General features: G+C 47.7%; 1 protein-coding gene across 3 annotated transcripts; it reads left to right on the top strand.

Annotated features, from left to right (window-relative positions):
- Positions 1 to 311: 311 nt before the first annotated feature.
- Positions 312 to 15,960, top strand: myh7ba (myosin, heavy chain 7B, cardiac muscle, beta a). 3 transcript variants are annotated; one of them, XM_078794451.1, is made up of 44 exons: positions 312 to 327; positions 577 to 722; positions 1,182 to 1,285; positions 1,355 to 1,498; positions 1,562 to 1,718; positions 1,829 to 1,856; positions 2,030 to 2,126; positions 2,519 to 2,545; positions 2,617 to 2,709; positions 2,802 to 2,865; positions 2,948 to 3,046; positions 3,122 to 3,225; positions 3,297 to 3,435; positions 3,514 to 3,632; positions 3,802 to 3,951; positions 4,178 to 4,348; positions 4,864 to 5,043; positions 5,113 to 5,245; positions 5,331 to 5,401; positions 5,646 to 5,733; positions 5,792 to 5,909; positions 6,786 to 6,909; positions 6,980 to 7,116; positions 8,843 to 9,098; positions 9,187 to 9,429; positions 9,888 to 10,064; positions 10,893 to 11,038; positions 11,114 to 11,204; positions 11,269 to 11,658; positions 11,723 to 11,849; positions 11,967 to 12,085; positions 12,157 to 12,353; positions 12,524 to 12,707; positions 12,775 to 12,940; positions 13,032 to 13,156; positions 13,857 to 13,972; positions 14,057 to 14,249; positions 14,322 to 14,525; positions 14,605 to 14,730; positions 14,790 to 14,960; positions 15,028 to 15,132; positions 15,209 to 15,304; positions 15,369 to 15,503; positions 15,565 to 15,960. In XM_078794451.1, the coding sequence occupies exons 2-44, from the start codon at positions 626 to 628 to the stop codon at positions 15,574 to 15,576; spliced, it is 5,823 nt and encodes a 1,940-aa protein (XP_078650577.1). In that variant the 5' UTR covers positions 312 to 327; positions 577 to 625; the 3' UTR covers positions 15,577 to 15,960. The 3 variants fall into 3 exon arrangements, with proteins under 3 accessions (XP_078650577.1, XP_078650579.1, XP_078650578.1); XM_078794453.1 differs by lacking the exons at positions 312 to 327; positions 577 to 722; positions 1,182 to 1,285; positions 1,355 to 1,498; positions 2,030 to 2,126 and having other exon boundaries at positions 1,657 to 1,718; positions 2,522 to 2,545; positions 15,565 to 15,958; XM_078794452.1 differs by lacking the exons at positions 312 to 327; positions 577 to 722; positions 1,182 to 1,285; ... (1 more) ...; positions 1,562 to 1,718; positions 2,030 to 2,126 and having other exon boundaries at positions 1,841 to 1,856; positions 15,565 to 15,958.
- Positions 15,961 to 16,353: the final 393 nt, after the last annotated feature.

The following is a 16,353-nucleotide window of genomic DNA, read 5'->3' on the forward strand; positions in this document are numbered from 1 at the left end:
TTCAATGCCTCACGTGCTAATGACGTCACTGCGATTTGACTTACAGTTGCAGGAGTGGACGATGTTTCCCTCCACAGGGATGCCGCCATGTCCTCTCTCGGTGTTAATAAGCGGGCTGCAAAAATAGCCAGCAATGACAAAAACGTGGCTTTCCTTTTGTGTCAATTGAGACGGCAGCTCCGCACCAATGGGCGCCGGAGGAGGCGGCGTAAGCTAATGAGGGACAAATGTCCACTGACCGTGACCTTGGCCACGCACTATAAAGGACGGCACTTCTCGCCCTGCTGTTATTTCCTCGTCAGCGGGCGACTTTGCGCATTTCCTTTGGTAGGTTCCACTTTTACGCACGGCTTGTCTCCTCGCTAAGGCGCGATGCCGACGCCTTTTATTCATCTTTCTTGATCCTGTTTCAGAGATTGTTTATTTCTTCGTCTGACGTAGCGTTGTGTCACAGTTTTGGAGAGTATTGTCATACTTTGGGTTGACTTTTACGCGTTTGCTTTGCACCTCAAGCGCGTAAAAGTCAACGGTAGTGGTGATCTAATCCTAACCTGCTTTGTTGCGTTTGCATGCAAGTCTCGCCCCCAGTCGTCTGTCTGCCCGGGCCCGGTGAGGAGTCGGAGCCATGTCTCATTTCGACGTGAAGGAGTTCGGTGAAGCGGCGCCGTTTTTACGCAAGTCCGAACTGGAGCAGTTGGCGCTGCAAACCATCCCGTTCGACGGTAGGCCTCCTTCCGCGGTATTTGACGGGGATGTATTGAGGCACATTCGATGTGCAGGAGATAAACATGCAGTTTGGCCTGATTTACGGTTTGCAGGAATGTAATCAAATCAGCAAAATTAGAAAAGAAGATGGAGGAAATGACTGCTAATAGAATGACATTTGGTTTGTTGTACTCTAATGATGAACATTTACATTAACATATTAACATATTTTATATTAATAGACAATATGATAGTATGATTCTTCCATTGAACCCCATTATCAACCTGTATTATACTTTTACATACAAAATACTCCATACGAGATGATGGATTCATATTTTAATACACATGTTTATGCATCCATTTTCTATACCATTCCCGGCTGAGTTTGGATTATTGGAATATTGTCACCAGCAGCCAATCACACTTTTTTCCATTATTAAAAATAATAATTTGCCCTTTGCTCTGTCTTGTAGGCAAGAAGCGAGCGTGGATCCCTGATGAGAAAGAAGCGTACATCGAAATTGAGATCAAGGAGCTGGCTGGTGACAAAGTCATCGTTCAGACCAAAGATGGGAAGGTATTCCGCACGGAACAAGAATCCCACTTATTGTTCTTCCGGAGCTTCATCCTTGTCGTGTCTGCACAGACCCGGACCGTGAGGGATGGCGACATCCAGCAGATGAACCCACCCAAGTACGACATGATAGAAGACATGGCCATGTTGACGCACCTCAACGAGGCCTCCGTCCTCTACAACCTGCGCAGGCGCTACTCGTCCTGGATGATCTACGTGAGTATACTCAACCCCAACGCGACCCCTGCGACCTTTACTGACCTTTCGGTGTCACCTCAGACATACTCAGGCCTCTTCTGCGTTACGGTGAACCCGTACAAATGGCTGCCGGTCTACACGCCCCCCGTGGTTGCCGCCTACAAAGGCAAACGGCGCTCCGAGGCGCCGCCGCACATCTACTCCATCGCAGATAATGCCTACAATGACATGCTGCGTAGTGAGTGCTCACACACGCACGACATAGTATACAACTTAGTATACTACATAGTACACTACATAGTACACAACACACAATCATATCAATAAGACAAATTGTGTCTCTTTCAGATCGGGAGAACCAGTCCATGCTCATCACGTACGTATCTCCAAACATTTCTATCGAGAAATTCACTTTTAAAAAAAACAACAACTTGAATGATATGTACATGAGCTGGCAATTCATAAAGGTATTTTTCCTTTTTGACATTTTTTTTTGCTTTTCTTTTGCTAGTTCTCTTTCCTCTTTTCACCTGTTATTTTTCACACTAGCGGAGAATCCGGTGCTGGCAAAACTGTCAACACGAAACGTGTCATTCAGTATTTTGCCATTGTGGCAGCTCTCGGGGAAGCATCTGCTAAGAAAGCAGTAAGGCCAACATGGCAACACATATTTTGGTTCCTCTCCTCCCTTTTTCCCTTTTGCAGTCCTTTTTATTTGGATTTTTTTGCTGCATTTTGTTTCCTTTTTTCCCAGCAGGAATCCTTTATCGTATTCCCATACGTAACCGATTCCATTCATGTCTCCAACCTCATGTGCTGTGCAGCCCCTTTGACATTTTCAATTCTTTTTCTTTCCCCTCTCATTTTTGTTTTGCTGCAGATATTTTCTAAAGTTTTTCTTCCATTTTGGATTTTTCTATGTTGTCACCCACGCCTCATCACGTAAAACATTGCTTGAACCACCAGTTCCTAATGTTTTGGCTGAGAGCAGCATGATCACGATGCCACGCTCACGCTCCGTTTGCTTTGTCTTCGTAGCAGCAGGGTCCTGCCACCAAGACGGGGGTGAGTGGCGTCCGTCTAAGAGTCGCTCATGCATCGGGGCCGGGCGCCTTTACATTTTGCCTGTCTTCCAGGGGACCTTGGAAGACCAAATCATCGAGGCCAACCCTGCCATGGAGGCCTTTGGGAATGCCAAAACTCTGAGGAATGACAACTCATCCCGTTTTGTGAGGACTCGAAAAATAGCTCTCGGGAATTGATTTCATAATGAATAGTTTTTATTATTGTCTTCATAACTTGTTGTCATTATTTCATTCAGGGAAAGTTTATCCGGATTCACTTCGGCCCTACGGGAAAACTGGCTTCCGCTGACATCGACATATGTAAGTTATTATTTATAGTCATAGTAAGTTATTTATTTCTCATTTTTTATTACTTCCTCCTATGTGATCGTTTGCTCCTCAGATCTTCTGGAAAAATCCAGAGTTATTTTCCAGCAGCCGGGCGAGAGGAGCTACCACATCTACTACCAGATCATGTCTCAGAAGAAACCAGAACTTTTAGGTGGGTCCTTCATTGTTTTATTGACTTTCATAACTTTGGAGTGTGTGATGTGAAATATGATCTTCTTTGTTGTAGACATGCTGCTGGTGTCCTCCAACCCGTACGACTACCACTTCTGCTCCCAGGGGGTGACCACTGTGGAGAACCTGGACGATGGACAGGAGCTCATGGCCACTGATGTAGGAGATCAGATCTTCTGTGATATTCCTTGTTGGGCTCCATCAGGTAATCTTTGTGGGTCTTTCTGCAGCACGCCATGGACATCCTGGGCTTCCTGCCCGACGAGAAGTACGGCTGCTATAAAATAGTGGGCGCCATAATGCACTTCGGCAACATGAAGTTCAAGCAAAAGCAGCGTGAGGAGCAGGCGGAGGCCGATGGCACCGAGAGTGAGAGTCCACAGTGGGCGCAGAATGAGAGCCAAAGTGTGAAAGACGAGTCATGTGATGCGTTGCTGTTTTCGTTAGGTGCGGACAAGGCCTCCTACCTGATGGGAGTCAGCTCAGCCGACCTCATCAAAGGCCTCCTTCACCCCAGAGTGAAAGTGGGCAATGAGTATGTGGTGAAGGGGCAGAATGTTGAACAGGTGAGGACACACACACACACGCACGCACACGCACACACATCATGATGGACGATCATAATCCTCACTCCATCAATACACTCGCTGGTCTCCAAGCAACTGATGCTATAAGTGTGAATGACAGCTGCACCCTTCTCAATGTGTGTGTGTGTGTGTGTGTGTGTGTGTGTAGGTTAACTATGCTGTAGGCGCGCTGGCCAAAGCCACATACGACCGCATGTTCAAATGGCTGGTGGGAAGGATCAACAGGACCCTGTACACCTCGCTGCCTCGCCAGTTCTTCATAGGAGTTCTGGACATCGCTGGTTTTGAGATCTTTGACGTAAGTTTCGTGACGGACGGTCATTTGTGGGTGGTGTGGACCCGGGATGCTCCGATCAGATACGGATCTTCCAGGACTGTGGAGGAAAGTGTGAGATGTTAGTTAAGGCGCGCACGGATCGCTGCGGCGTTGTGTGATTTTTCACGTAAATGAGCCGATTCTGATCTCTAGTGTGGACTCCGCTTGGACTCTTTGTGTGAGGTCTCCTTTTCGTGCTTCCTTGCAGCTCAACAGCTTCGAGCAGCTGTGCATCAACTTCACCAATGAGAAACTGCAACAGTTCTTCAACCATCACATGTTCATCCTGGAGCAGGAGGAGTACAAGAAGGAGGGCATTGAATGGACCTTCATTGACTTCGGCCTGGACCTTCAAGCCTGCATTGATCTCATTGAGAAGGTAGATGAGTCCTTTTATCATCAGGATGTTCTTCTACTGTAACAAATAGGGCTGTCAAAAATAGCACATTTTTTCATTAATTACGTCACATTCTGGCATGTAATTAACACATGGACACGAGAGCTAGCACGCCTCCCCGTTAGCACCGTGTAGCGTCCCCACCCAGGCCTCTTTTACAACATCGTATACTCACAGACATGCGTACAAGAACGCGAGATGCATTCAGGGACACTGCAATCATCACAAAAACAGCAGGTGTGTAAATAAAGAGGAAGATAAAGAAAAACATGACGTGGATATTCCCATCATTCACTTCGGATATACACTTCGCTACATTTAAGTATGCTGGACAAAACACGGAAAACGAGAAAATTGACCTCAAACTCGATGATGCCTTTGCTGGTAATAACGCATTTTAAAGTGTGATTCAAATGTTCTATGACTAAGAACGTTCTAACGTCCTAATGAATCCTAATTAATGTCCATCTGTGATGAACCTGTGGTGGTCCCTGCAGCCTCTCGGCATCATGTCCATCCTGGAGGAGGAGTGCATGTTCCCCAAAGCCACAGACAGCAGCTTCAAAGCCAAGATGTACGACAATCACATCGGCAAGTCGCCCAATTTCCAAAAGCCACGACCGGACAAGAAGCGCAAGTACGAGTCCCACTTCGAGCTGGTGCACTACGCGGGAGTGGTGAGTTGACGGGAAGCTGCGTTCACTGACTGATTGACTTGAGTACTCAACATTGCTTTCGTTTGGCAGGTGCCGTACAACATCATTGGCTGGTTGGACAAAAACAAAGACCCCCTGAATGAGACGGTGGTGGCGTGTTTCCAGAAGTCGTCCAACAAGCTGCTGGCCTCGCTCTACGAGAATTACATCGGCTCGGATTCAGGTAGACTTGTGTGGTACGCTTCTCCAAAGGAGGATCCGTTGTGATGCCGCTCAACGTCATCCCTGTGCTGACCTTCGCTTGTCAGATCCCAAGACGGGCGGCAAGGAGAAGAGGAAGAAGGCCGCCTCCTTCCAGACCGTGTCTCAGCTTCACAAGGTGTGCTGTTGCATTTCAGCCGTGCTTAGGCTGGGAAGGATGGCGGCCATCAGAGGAGCTCTGGGATGGAGGCAGTTAAGACTTGCAGTGATGTTTAGGGCAATGATCACATGAACATCACTTTAAGTCTGTGCTGGCTCCTCCCACATTGCGTCAGTCTCACAACTTTTATACATTTATTTTTCAAAATTAAATTAAATTTTCTGCAGCCTTTTTATCTCATTCGTCGTTTTATTCCATTCAGGAAAATCTGAACAAGCTGATGACGAACCTGCGCAGCACCCAGCCTCACTTTGTGCGCTGCATCATCCCCAACGAGACCAAGACGCCAGGTAGGCTCGGCTTAGTCACCTTTGGCTTTGTCAGGCCGATCTAACTTTAAACCTGCAGGGATCATGGACTCCTTTCTGGTGCTGCACCAGCTCCGCTGCAACGGGGTGCTGGAGGGCATCAGGATCTGCAGAAAGGGCTTTCCCAACCGCATCCTCTACGCCGAGTTTAAGCAACGGTAAGAAACATTTGAACATATTCAAATAGCAACACTCGCATATAAAAACTAAATACATCGGGTCTATTTTTACTGTCCGACATGTCACAAAAAGATAACCCATTATTCCGAGCAGCAAGCTAACCCATCACTCCATTATTCCGAGCAGCCAGCTAACCCATCACTCCATTATTCTTACCAGCTAGCTAACCCATCGCTCCATATTATTCCCTCCTAATATTATTCAGATTTTTACGATATTCAACTAATATTTTGACTTTATTTTGATAAAATGATTCCCGTATTCCTACCCTCGTTTACAGTAATTATATTTTTAGAATGTGCCAAGGGTGGCAAATACCCCCCGGTCGGCACTATGGACACCCCCGCTGTTCATCATGAATTGTGGAATGTCTAAAATGTCGGCTCGTACGCTAGCGCTAGGAGGTGTACTTGTGCAGGGTGACCTTTAAGGCAAGGTCAAGGCGTACGTGACGAGCGCCATCGTGGAGGTGAACTTGTTGTTAGTTACTGAGTTTCATAAAATATGCATTTCAACAACTTTGGAAGCTTTTTCTTTATAACATAATGATGGATTTTGTAAGAATGTATGTATGAATGTAGAGTATATGACTACATATATGCTGGACATTATTTTACATATATGCTGGACATTATTTTACATATATGCTAGAGATCATTTTACATACATATATGCTAGACATTATTTTACATATATGCTAGAGATCATTTTACATACATATATGCTAGACATTATTTTACATACATATATGCTAGACATTATTCTACATATATGCTAGACATTATTTTACATACATATATGCTAGACATGATTGTACATGAAATAACTGAAAATGTTGTGTTGCATTCATGCAGCTACCGTATCCTGAACCCCCAAGCCATCCCAGATGATAAGTTTGTGGACAGCAGGAAAGGAGCAGAGAAGCTGCTGGCGTCCTTGGATATCGACCATAACCAGTATAGATTTGGACACACGAAGGTACCATGAAGGCACCATGACTCGTCAGTTATTATTATGATTATTATGATGCATTTTTGCTGGACTGCAGGTCTTCTTCAAGGCCGGCCTGCTGGGCCACTTGGAGGAAATGAGGGATGAGCGTCTGGCTAAAGTTCTGACGCTGCTGCAAGCCGTCGCCCGAGGCAAAATCATGAGGATGGAGCTGAGGAAGATGACGGAAAGGAGGTAAAAGATGGAGACGTCTCAAAAAACCCAGCAGCTGTTTCAGCAAACGGCAACCGGATCATCTTGTGACACGCCACGCCTCGGCGTTCCCTCCCGTGCTGTTTGACGTGCGGCACGCCAGGCCGGTGTTGTCGGCGTGTGCGAGGCGTGCGCTTGGCCTTTTACGGTTTCCAGGCATGTCCCGCCGCACACGGACGCACGCTCGTACGCCATTCTCTCAGTGGAGCAAACAATGCTGACTCTGTCCTCAGAGCCACATGGCGACATGTGTCAGGCGGCAGCTGCTCAGGCCGCCCTAAAAATAGCCCCCCCTCCTTGGTGCCCGGTGGCCTCTGGCCCCTTTTGTCCGCGGCGCCTGTGCTTCTGAGCGAGTGCGTGGATGGGATGCGTGGTGGGTGACGGAGGATTAAAGCCTGCCGTCGGACAGAAGGTTTGGGTTGCTATAAAAACACAGACGCCCACCTTTGAGGGGCGCCCGGCGCGGAGTCATGTCAAAAATGAAATGGGCCCACTCGACCTCCCGCGGTCACCCGGGGCGTGTGCGCCGCCACTAAAATTCACCCTCTAAACCGACGGGAAGTCCTTGACGCTGGCTTGCGGCTCCATATTTAGGGCTGTGAGAAGCCGCCCTACCGAGACTAAATCAATCCGCTAACCCGGCGGGGTCCGCCTGAAACATCAAAAGCGGGGTTGGGTGTATCGTTTCACGGCATCGCATCCTTCCACGTGCGATTACAGACACTCGGCATCAAGGGCGAGTCACTAAATAAAGAAATACGCAACTCTACAATTACACTTTTCATCAGCTTCTTCAAATGCGCGTCTATGGGGGCCGGGGGCCGGGGGCCGGGGGCGCCTCCTTCTTGGCTCGTCAAAAAATAACAACACAATAGTTCATTTCAAGCAACATTTACAGAAATACAAAATGAAAAACAATTAGTCGAAAATGAAAATATCATTATTATATACACGTAAATACAAATACTGAAGAATTAAATACACATTAAATATACACTAGGTTGAATATACTTACACAATGATACTAGGTTGAATATACTAACACAAAAAATGGATTACATGGACAAATACAAAATAAAATATAAAAATAAAATAAATATGTACAAATAAAAATAATAAAGACTAATATAAAATGTGGCTGGCAAATGATTTTAGTCAGATTAATCACAGTTTTAAATGAGTTAACCATCCTTAATCACCATTAGCAACAATGTTTCTGATGTTCAGAGTGTCCCTGAATGCATCTCGCGTGGGGACGCGCCACAGTGCTCCCGTCTGCAGCATCTGTAGCATGTCGTGTTTCTCCTAGGCTGATGGTTCCACCCCTAATATTGATAAAGTATTGATAATGTATTGATCATGTATTAATAATTTCTTGATAATGTATTGATAAAGTATTGACAATGGATTGATAATGTATTGATAAAGTATTGATAATGTATTAATAATTTATTGATAAGGTATTGATAATGTATTGATAAGGTATTAATAAAGTATTGATAGTGGATTGATAAACTATTGATAAGGTATTGATAATGTATTGATACGGTATTAATAAAGTATTGATAATGTATTGATAAACTATTGATAATGGATTGATAAAGTATTAATAATGTATTGATAATGTATTGATAATGTATTGATAATGTATTGATAAAGTATTAATAATGTATTGATAAGGTATGGATAACGTTGCTATTGCTTGCAGGGAGGCTCTGATGATCATCCAGTGGAACATTCGGGCCTTCAACACGGTGAAGAACTGGCCCTGGATGAAGCTCTTCTTCAAGATCAAACCCCTCCTGAGAAGCGCGGCCACCGAGAAGGAGCTGGCCGCTCTCAAGGAGGAGATGACCCAGCTGAAGGAGGCCTTGGACAAATCGGAGGTGAAGCGTAAGGAGCTGGAGGAACGGCAGGTCAGTCTGATCCAGGAGAAGAACGACCTCTCCCTCCAGCTGCAGGCGGTGAGTGTTTCTTCCCAAAGCGTACACGTCGTTGTCGGGTGTCGGACGAGCACGCCAATAGTCTGCCTCGTCTCTTTCCCCCCCGCAGGAGCAAGATAATCTTGCGGACGCTGAAGACCGCTGCGACCTGCTGATCAAAACCAAGATCCAGCTGGAAGCCAAAGTCAAGGAACTCCTGGAGAGGCTGGAGGACGAGGAGGAGATGAGCGCTAATGTGTTGGCCAAGAAGCGGAAGCTGGAGGACGAGTGTGCCGAGCTGAAGAAGGACATCGACGACCTGGAGATCACCTTGGCCAAAGTGGAGAAGGAGAAACACGCCACGGAGAATAAGGTGAAGCCACGCATGACAAGAACTTTACTTTCAAATACGTAAATACAACAATAGCAGACTACGGCGCTATTAGCCAAAGTGGCTAACAGCAACAGTGTCGCCGCCGATAGAGCGAGGAGGGGCCGCTGGCGGAATAACGCTGGGCGTGTCCACACTGATTAATTCTACGATGATAGCCTACAAAGCTCAACATTGCACAGCTGGGACATCAAAAAACAAAGAACCTTGTGGTGGCCACCAGGTGGCACTGTTGGGGGGTTTTGGGGTGCATGTGATCTGACCTTCCCATTCAGTGGACCCCATTAGGAACCATCAGGAACCATCAGGAACCACGGCTGTCCATAAAAGTGCCCGACTAAATACTGCAACATTCATTGAGTTATGATCCAACAATATTTTGATGTATTTCCATTTCTGTAAAGATGGTCCTTGTGGTTGACACACTGGTTATCTCGCAGGTGAAGAACCTGATCGAGGAAATGTCCGCTCTGGATGAAAACATCATGAAGCTGACCAAGGAGAAGAAAGCCCTCCAAGAGGCCCACCAGCAGACCCTGGATGACCTTCAGGCAGAAGAAGACAAAGTCAACACTCTGACCAAAGCCAAGGCCAAGCTGGAGCAGCAAGTGGATGACGTAGGTCTTGGTTGCTCCAACAGTGGAACCTCAGGTTGCATCAAAAGGTTGAACCAAAAAGTCAAACGTGCCAAATCCCAATCTATTTTTCCTGTTAGAAATTATCCTAATCCAATTCATCCGAAAATATCATTCCAAAAATATGAAGCCAGAGAGAGAGCTCCTTGCTCCGTGACAGTCGTGTCTGCTGGAACGTCCAACTAGCGATTAAGCTAACATTTAGTTCATAACATCATTTTAGGAGCATAAAGTTTCCATGTTAAAGACAAACAAAGTTTTAAAAAAAAAAAATCTAATATTAAGAGAAGCAAACCAAACAATAAATAATCCTTAATCTTTACTTTTTATTAATAAAATATTTCTCTGTCTGTGATTAGATGTAATAATTCTGAGTTAACTATGGACAGATGCGATTAATCACAATGAAATATATGATTCTATTGACAATAAACAAATGAATTTCACAAGAACGATAGAGTTGTAATATTATGATGAAAAATGATGTCATTTTAGTAGCATACAGTGGAAATATGAACAGCAAAAGTACTGTACTGTAAAAAGTACTGTAAAAACTTGTAAAAGTTGTAATATTATGAGAAACAAAATAAAGTTGTACTTTTTGAAAATGAGGTTGGAGAAAAAGGTATAATAAATAATAATAATAAATTCACGTTATTATTATGATGCTAAAATGTATGAAGCTTATTGAAGAAATATTTGTGAAATAAAAAAAATCATAAATGTGAAATGAGGGTGAAGGTTCTCCGATGTTGGTGACTTTATAAACGTCTTCATCATGGATGGGGGGGGCTTGTTTGTGTCCTTCAGCTGGAGGGCTCCCTGGAACAGGAGAAGAAGCTGCGCATGGACTTGGAACGAGCCAAACGGAAGCTGGAGGGGGACCTGAAGCTGTCCTTGGAGTCGCTCATGGATCTGGAGAACGACAAACAGCAGACCGAGGAACGTCTGAAAAAGTAGCGTTGATTCCTTTGCCGCCTGTGACGGGTCTAAGACGCGCGTGTCGTTAAAATCCTGCGTCTGTCTGCCAGGAAAGACTTTGAGATGAACGAGATGAGCTCCAAGATCGAGGACGAACAGGCGTTGGTCAACCAGCTCCAGAAGAAGATCAAGGAGTTGCTGGTGGGAATCGTACTCACCCGAGAAAAGCACCAGGAAGTAAAAGCAATAACGCTTCCCTCCCCAGGCCCGCACCGAGGAGCTGGAGGAGGAGCTGGAAGCCGACAGGGCCTGCCGGGCCAAAGTGGAGAAGCAGCGCGGCGACGTGGCCAGGGAGCTGGAGGACCTGAGCGAGCGTCTGGAGGAGGCCGGCGGGGCGACGTCGGTCCAGATCGAGATCAACAAGAAGCGAGAGGCGGACTTCCTGAAGCTGCGGCGAGACCTGGAGGAAGCCATGCTGCACCACGAGGCCACCACGGCCGCCCTGAGGAAGAAGCACGCCGACAGCGTCGCCGAGCTGAGCGAGCAGATCGACAGCCTGCAGCGAGTCAAGCAGAAGCTGGAGAAGGAGAGGAGCGAGGCCAAGATGGAGGCCGACGACCTGGCCTCCACCGTGGAGCAGCTCTCCAAGGCCAAGGTAGCGTTCGGGAGGACGCCTGGCGTGGCATTGGCCACAAACGACCCTCTTCTTTGCCTTGCAGGCCAACACGGAGAAGACGTGTCGTCTGTATGAAGACCAGATGAACGAGGCCAAAGCCAAAGCGGAGGAGCTGCAGAGGCAGCTCAACGAGAGCGGCACCCTCAAGGCCCGCGCTCAGGCTGAAAGCGGTGAGGAACCTGACGTTGGACTTAGAAACTCATGTAGATGTAGAAGATGTAGATCTGCACCAAAGTCCAAATTTGATGAGCGGACTTTTAACATCCGTTTTATCCGACCCCTCACAGCCGAGCTGGGCAGGAAGCTGGAAGAACGGGAATCCACCGTCTCCCAGCTCCAGCGTGCCAAGACCTCCTTCGGCCAAAATGCGGAGGAGCTGAAGAAGCAGCTGGAAGAAGAAACCAAGGTGAGTTCTTGGCCGTGTGAAGCTTCACGGCCCCGCCGTCTCTCCTCTCACCCGGCGGCTCGCATCTCCAGGCGAAGAGCGCCCTGGGGCACGCCCTTCAGTCTTCTCGCCACGACTGCGATCTCCTCAGGGAGCAGTACGACGAGGAGCAGGAGGCCAAGGCGGAGCTGCAGAGAGCTTTGTCCAAGGCCAACGCTGAGGTTGCACAGTGGAGGACCAAATACGAAACGGACGCCATCCAGAGGACTGAAGAGCTGGAGGAAGCCAAGTGAGTCGCCGACCACGTCCGTCGGTTCTGAACCTCCTCTTGGATCATCTTGAGATGATCATAGCATGTAATATAGACTACATAACAGCATGATGAATCATATGGACTCGCTGCTCTGTATTACGTATAAAAGCAGCAACGTCAGCCTTCATACGCGCATCAACCCTCAGGAAGAAGCTGGTGACGCGTCTGCAGGAGGCCGAGGAGACCATGGAGGCCTCCAATGCCAAGTGCTCCTCTCTGGAGAAGACCAAGCAAAGACTCCAGACAGAGATCGAAGACCTGATCATCGATTTGGAGCGGGCCAACGCTGCGGCTGCCGCCCTGGACAAGAAGCAACGGAACTTTGACAAGGTAGCGATGGAGGAACGGATGGACCTGACGTTTGGAGGAGCTCAAACGTTCCCTGCTTCTTCTTCAGGTGCTGGCTGAGTGGAAACAGAAGTATGAGGAGTGTCAGACGGAGCTGGAAAGTTCTCAGAAGGAGGCTCGTGGCCTGAGCACCGAGCTCTTCAAGCTGAAGAACTCCTACGAGGAGACACTGGATCATCTTGAGACCATCAAGCGGGAGAACAAGAACCTGCAAGGTACGTGTGTGAGACCTGCGTGTCTCCTTAGAAGACAACTTGGAACGCTCGGCTCATTCTGATGTCGTCCCGATCACCTCCTCTCCTTCAGAGGAGATCGCTGACCTGTCTGACCAAATCAGCCAAGGAACCAAGACCATCCAGGAGCTGGAGAAGCTCAAGAAGGCTCTGGAGATGGAGAAAAGCGAGATCCAAGCAGCGCTGGAGGAAGTCGAAGTAAGTTTTGGCGGGATCACCGTCGCTGGAAGATGATCAATCAACCAAGAAATGAACAAGATAGTCGAGTAGAACCTTGGACAGAAGATACCAGAAGATAGTTGGACGTTTACAGGAAAGAATATTCATTTACCAGAATAAAAGCGTGTATTTAGAATAAAGTTAAAAAAGCCATCAAGTTACAAGAATAAAGTTAGATATTTAAAGTCGTACATTTACTACAATAAAGTTTTTAATTTACTAGAAGTCCAAAAATTACAATATTTACAGTGGTAAATATATAAAATAAAGGCTTATTTGTACAGGAAAAAGTGCAAGAATAAAGTTGAACATTGAGGAGAATAAAAAAGTCATCAATTTACAAAAATAAAGGTATACATTTTTTTTTAATAAAGTCTTAAATTTACAGGGAAAAAGTTAATAAAATGATGCATTTACCTGAATACAGTCATAAATTCTCATAATTCTCGTAATACTAACACTTATAAAATAAAACAATAAAAAATAGTGTTGGTGTTATTAGAATAAAGTATTATTATTTATTATTATCATTACTACTACTACTAACACTACGCTGAAACGCCTTGAGATTAGACCTTGTGAGGCACGGGTGTGAAATTTCCCAGCAGCCCTGAAGGCAGCACAGCGAACGGCGAGGCGACCAGCGATTGACGAGGTCATCCCATTGTTTGCGTCCCAGGGCACGCTGGAACACGAAGAGAGCAAATCTCTGCGGATCCAGCTGGAGCTCAACCAGATCAAGGCGGACGTGGACAGGAAGTTGGCGGAGAAGGACGAAGAAATCGACAACCTTCGGTGAGTTTCGCTTCGTTGTCGTGCGATGGCGATGGTGATGGCGATGGCCAAGCCGCCACTGAAGCCTTCCGCCTCACGTCTCAGCCGCAACCACCAGAGAGCCCTGGACTCCATGCAGGCCACCTTGGACGCTGAGGCCAAGTCTCGCAACGAGGCGGTGAGGCTGAGGAAGAAGATGGAGGGCGACCTGAACGAGATGGAGGTGCAGCTGAACCACGCCAACAGGCAGGCCTCCGAGTCCCAGAAGCTCCTGAGGAACCTGCAGGTTCAGCTCAAGGTGAGTGACCGACGGACACGCGCGTCCTCACTTGCACGCCACAGAATCAAACGTCTTGACGGCGGCGTGCAGGACACGCAACTGGAGCTGGACGACAGCGTTCACAAGAACGAGGAGCTGAAGGAGCAGGTGGCCGTGACCGAGCGCCGCAACAACCTTCTGGCCGCTGAGGTGGAGGAGCTCAGGGTTCTCCAGGAGCAGAACGACCGCGCTCGCAAGCTGGCCGAACACGAGCTGCTGGAAGCCAGCGAGAGGGTCAACCTTCTGCACTCGCAGGTGAGAAGAAATCCCGCGGCCTTCTTTTCCGTCGACGTATCCGTTTTTCACCGCTGGTCATGTGACCTCCGGGCTCCAGAACACCGGGCTGATCAACCAGAAGAAGAAGCTGGAGAGCGATCTGTCCATGCTGTCAAACGAGGTGGACGACGCGGTGCAGGAGTGCCGCAACGCAGAGGAGAAGGCCAAGAAAGCCATCACTGATGTAAGGCACGCCTCCTAAGATGAATCACGCTCCTTTAACGGTGACGGGTGTCCTCGCAGGCGGCCATGATGGCGGAGGAGCTGAAGAAAGAGCAAGACACCAGCGCCCATCTGGAGAGGATGAAGAAGAACATGGAGCAGACCATCAAAGACCTGCAGATGCGTCTGGACGAGGCTGAGCAGATCGCCCTCAAGGGCGGCAAAAAGCAGCTTCAGAAGCTGGAAGCCAGAGTGAGAGCTCGTCTTTTCGCTGCTCCTCAATGCTCCTCGCTGCTCCTGACCATCTTGTGCTCTTCAGGTGAAGGAACTGGAGAACGAGCTGGAGTCGGAGCAAAAGAGGAACCAAGAGCAGCAGAAGACAGTCCGCAAATACGAGAGGAGGGTCAAAGAGCTGTCCTATCAGGTACAGGTTGTCGGTGCACGCGCCACGTCAGGAGGTACGTTGTCCTTCAAGGTGTTGCTCTTGTTGCTTTGTCGAGGCCGAGGAAGACAAGAAGAGTCTGGTCCGCCTTCAGGATCTGATTGACAAGCTGCAGGCCAAAGTGAAGAGCTACAAACGACAGGCTGAGGAAGCGGTGAGTTTTTATTTGGTCACCTTGAGGAAAAGAAATCTTCTCATCCTGGTTTTCCGGCATGAAGGAGGAGCAGGCCAACACCAACCTGGCCAAGTACAGGAAGATCCAGCACGAGTTGGACGATGCGGAGGAGAGAGCCGACATGGCCGAAACCCAAGTCAACAAGCTCCGCGTCCGCACCCGAGACCAAGGGACCAAGGTGGGCGACTTTGCTTCTTCACACCGACTCAAAGCTCAAACACCTCCTCTTTGTCTTCCAGCTGGCGGAGTGATGGACAGGCGGAGTGATGGACAGGCCGCGTTCGGACGTCCCCCAGACGGCGGCGACCGCGGCTTGGAGGCTTTGTGTGAATTTACCGTAGAAGAACCCCACAATCCAACAGTAACGGTCTGAAGAAGTGACTTTATTGGACAAACAATGGTTAAACAAAGGAAATGAAGCTCAACGTGGAGATCAGAAGGAGGTTCTTACAGACGCCAAACCATGTTTACTGTGATTGTAACAAGCTTTGCTATTTTCAAGCACAAATTGTACCAGCAGATGTTTGAATAAACGCCATGAGTGTTTCCTGTGTTCTTCCATGAGGAAGTCTCCCTGCATGCGAGTAGGACCATCGATGAACTTCTACTGGACACGTCCTCGTTGTGCTGAAGTTCACGTCAAAGAGTGGAAACATTCACACGATGCATCAGCAAGGTTTTGAGCCGCGCCCCCGCATCACTTTTTCACGCTAAGGCTTATTTGACATCCATCCAGCGTACAAAAGCGATGGCGTCGAGTTTACACGTGAACTGATCCAGAACATTCACGCTCGTAAAGCAGCTAACCTGCAAAGTAGCAGAGCAACCGTGACTCATCATTTAGGATTCACAGCAGCGAGCGACCGTGTCATCTCCTCCTTGGCGACGCTCGCGACAAAACACACTTGAACTTCTTCAAACTGGCACGAGCATCGCATTCGAGTCGAAGACATGCTAAGTGACGGAAGATGCAAAGAAAAGGTCTGAGCGCCTGTGGGCAACCCAAAGGCAGCAGCAATGTGGAAGTG

Source organism: Doryrhamphus excisus, linkage group LG11, assembly GCF_037039965.1.
Source record: "Doryrhamphus excisus strain RoL-2023G ecotype Guam linkage group LG11, RoL_Dexc_Guam_v1.1, whole genome shotgun sequence".
In the NCBI taxonomy this organism is placed as follows: domain Eukaryota; kingdom Metazoa; phylum Chordata; class Actinopteri; order Syngnathiformes; family Syngnathidae; genus Doryrhamphus; species Doryrhamphus excisus.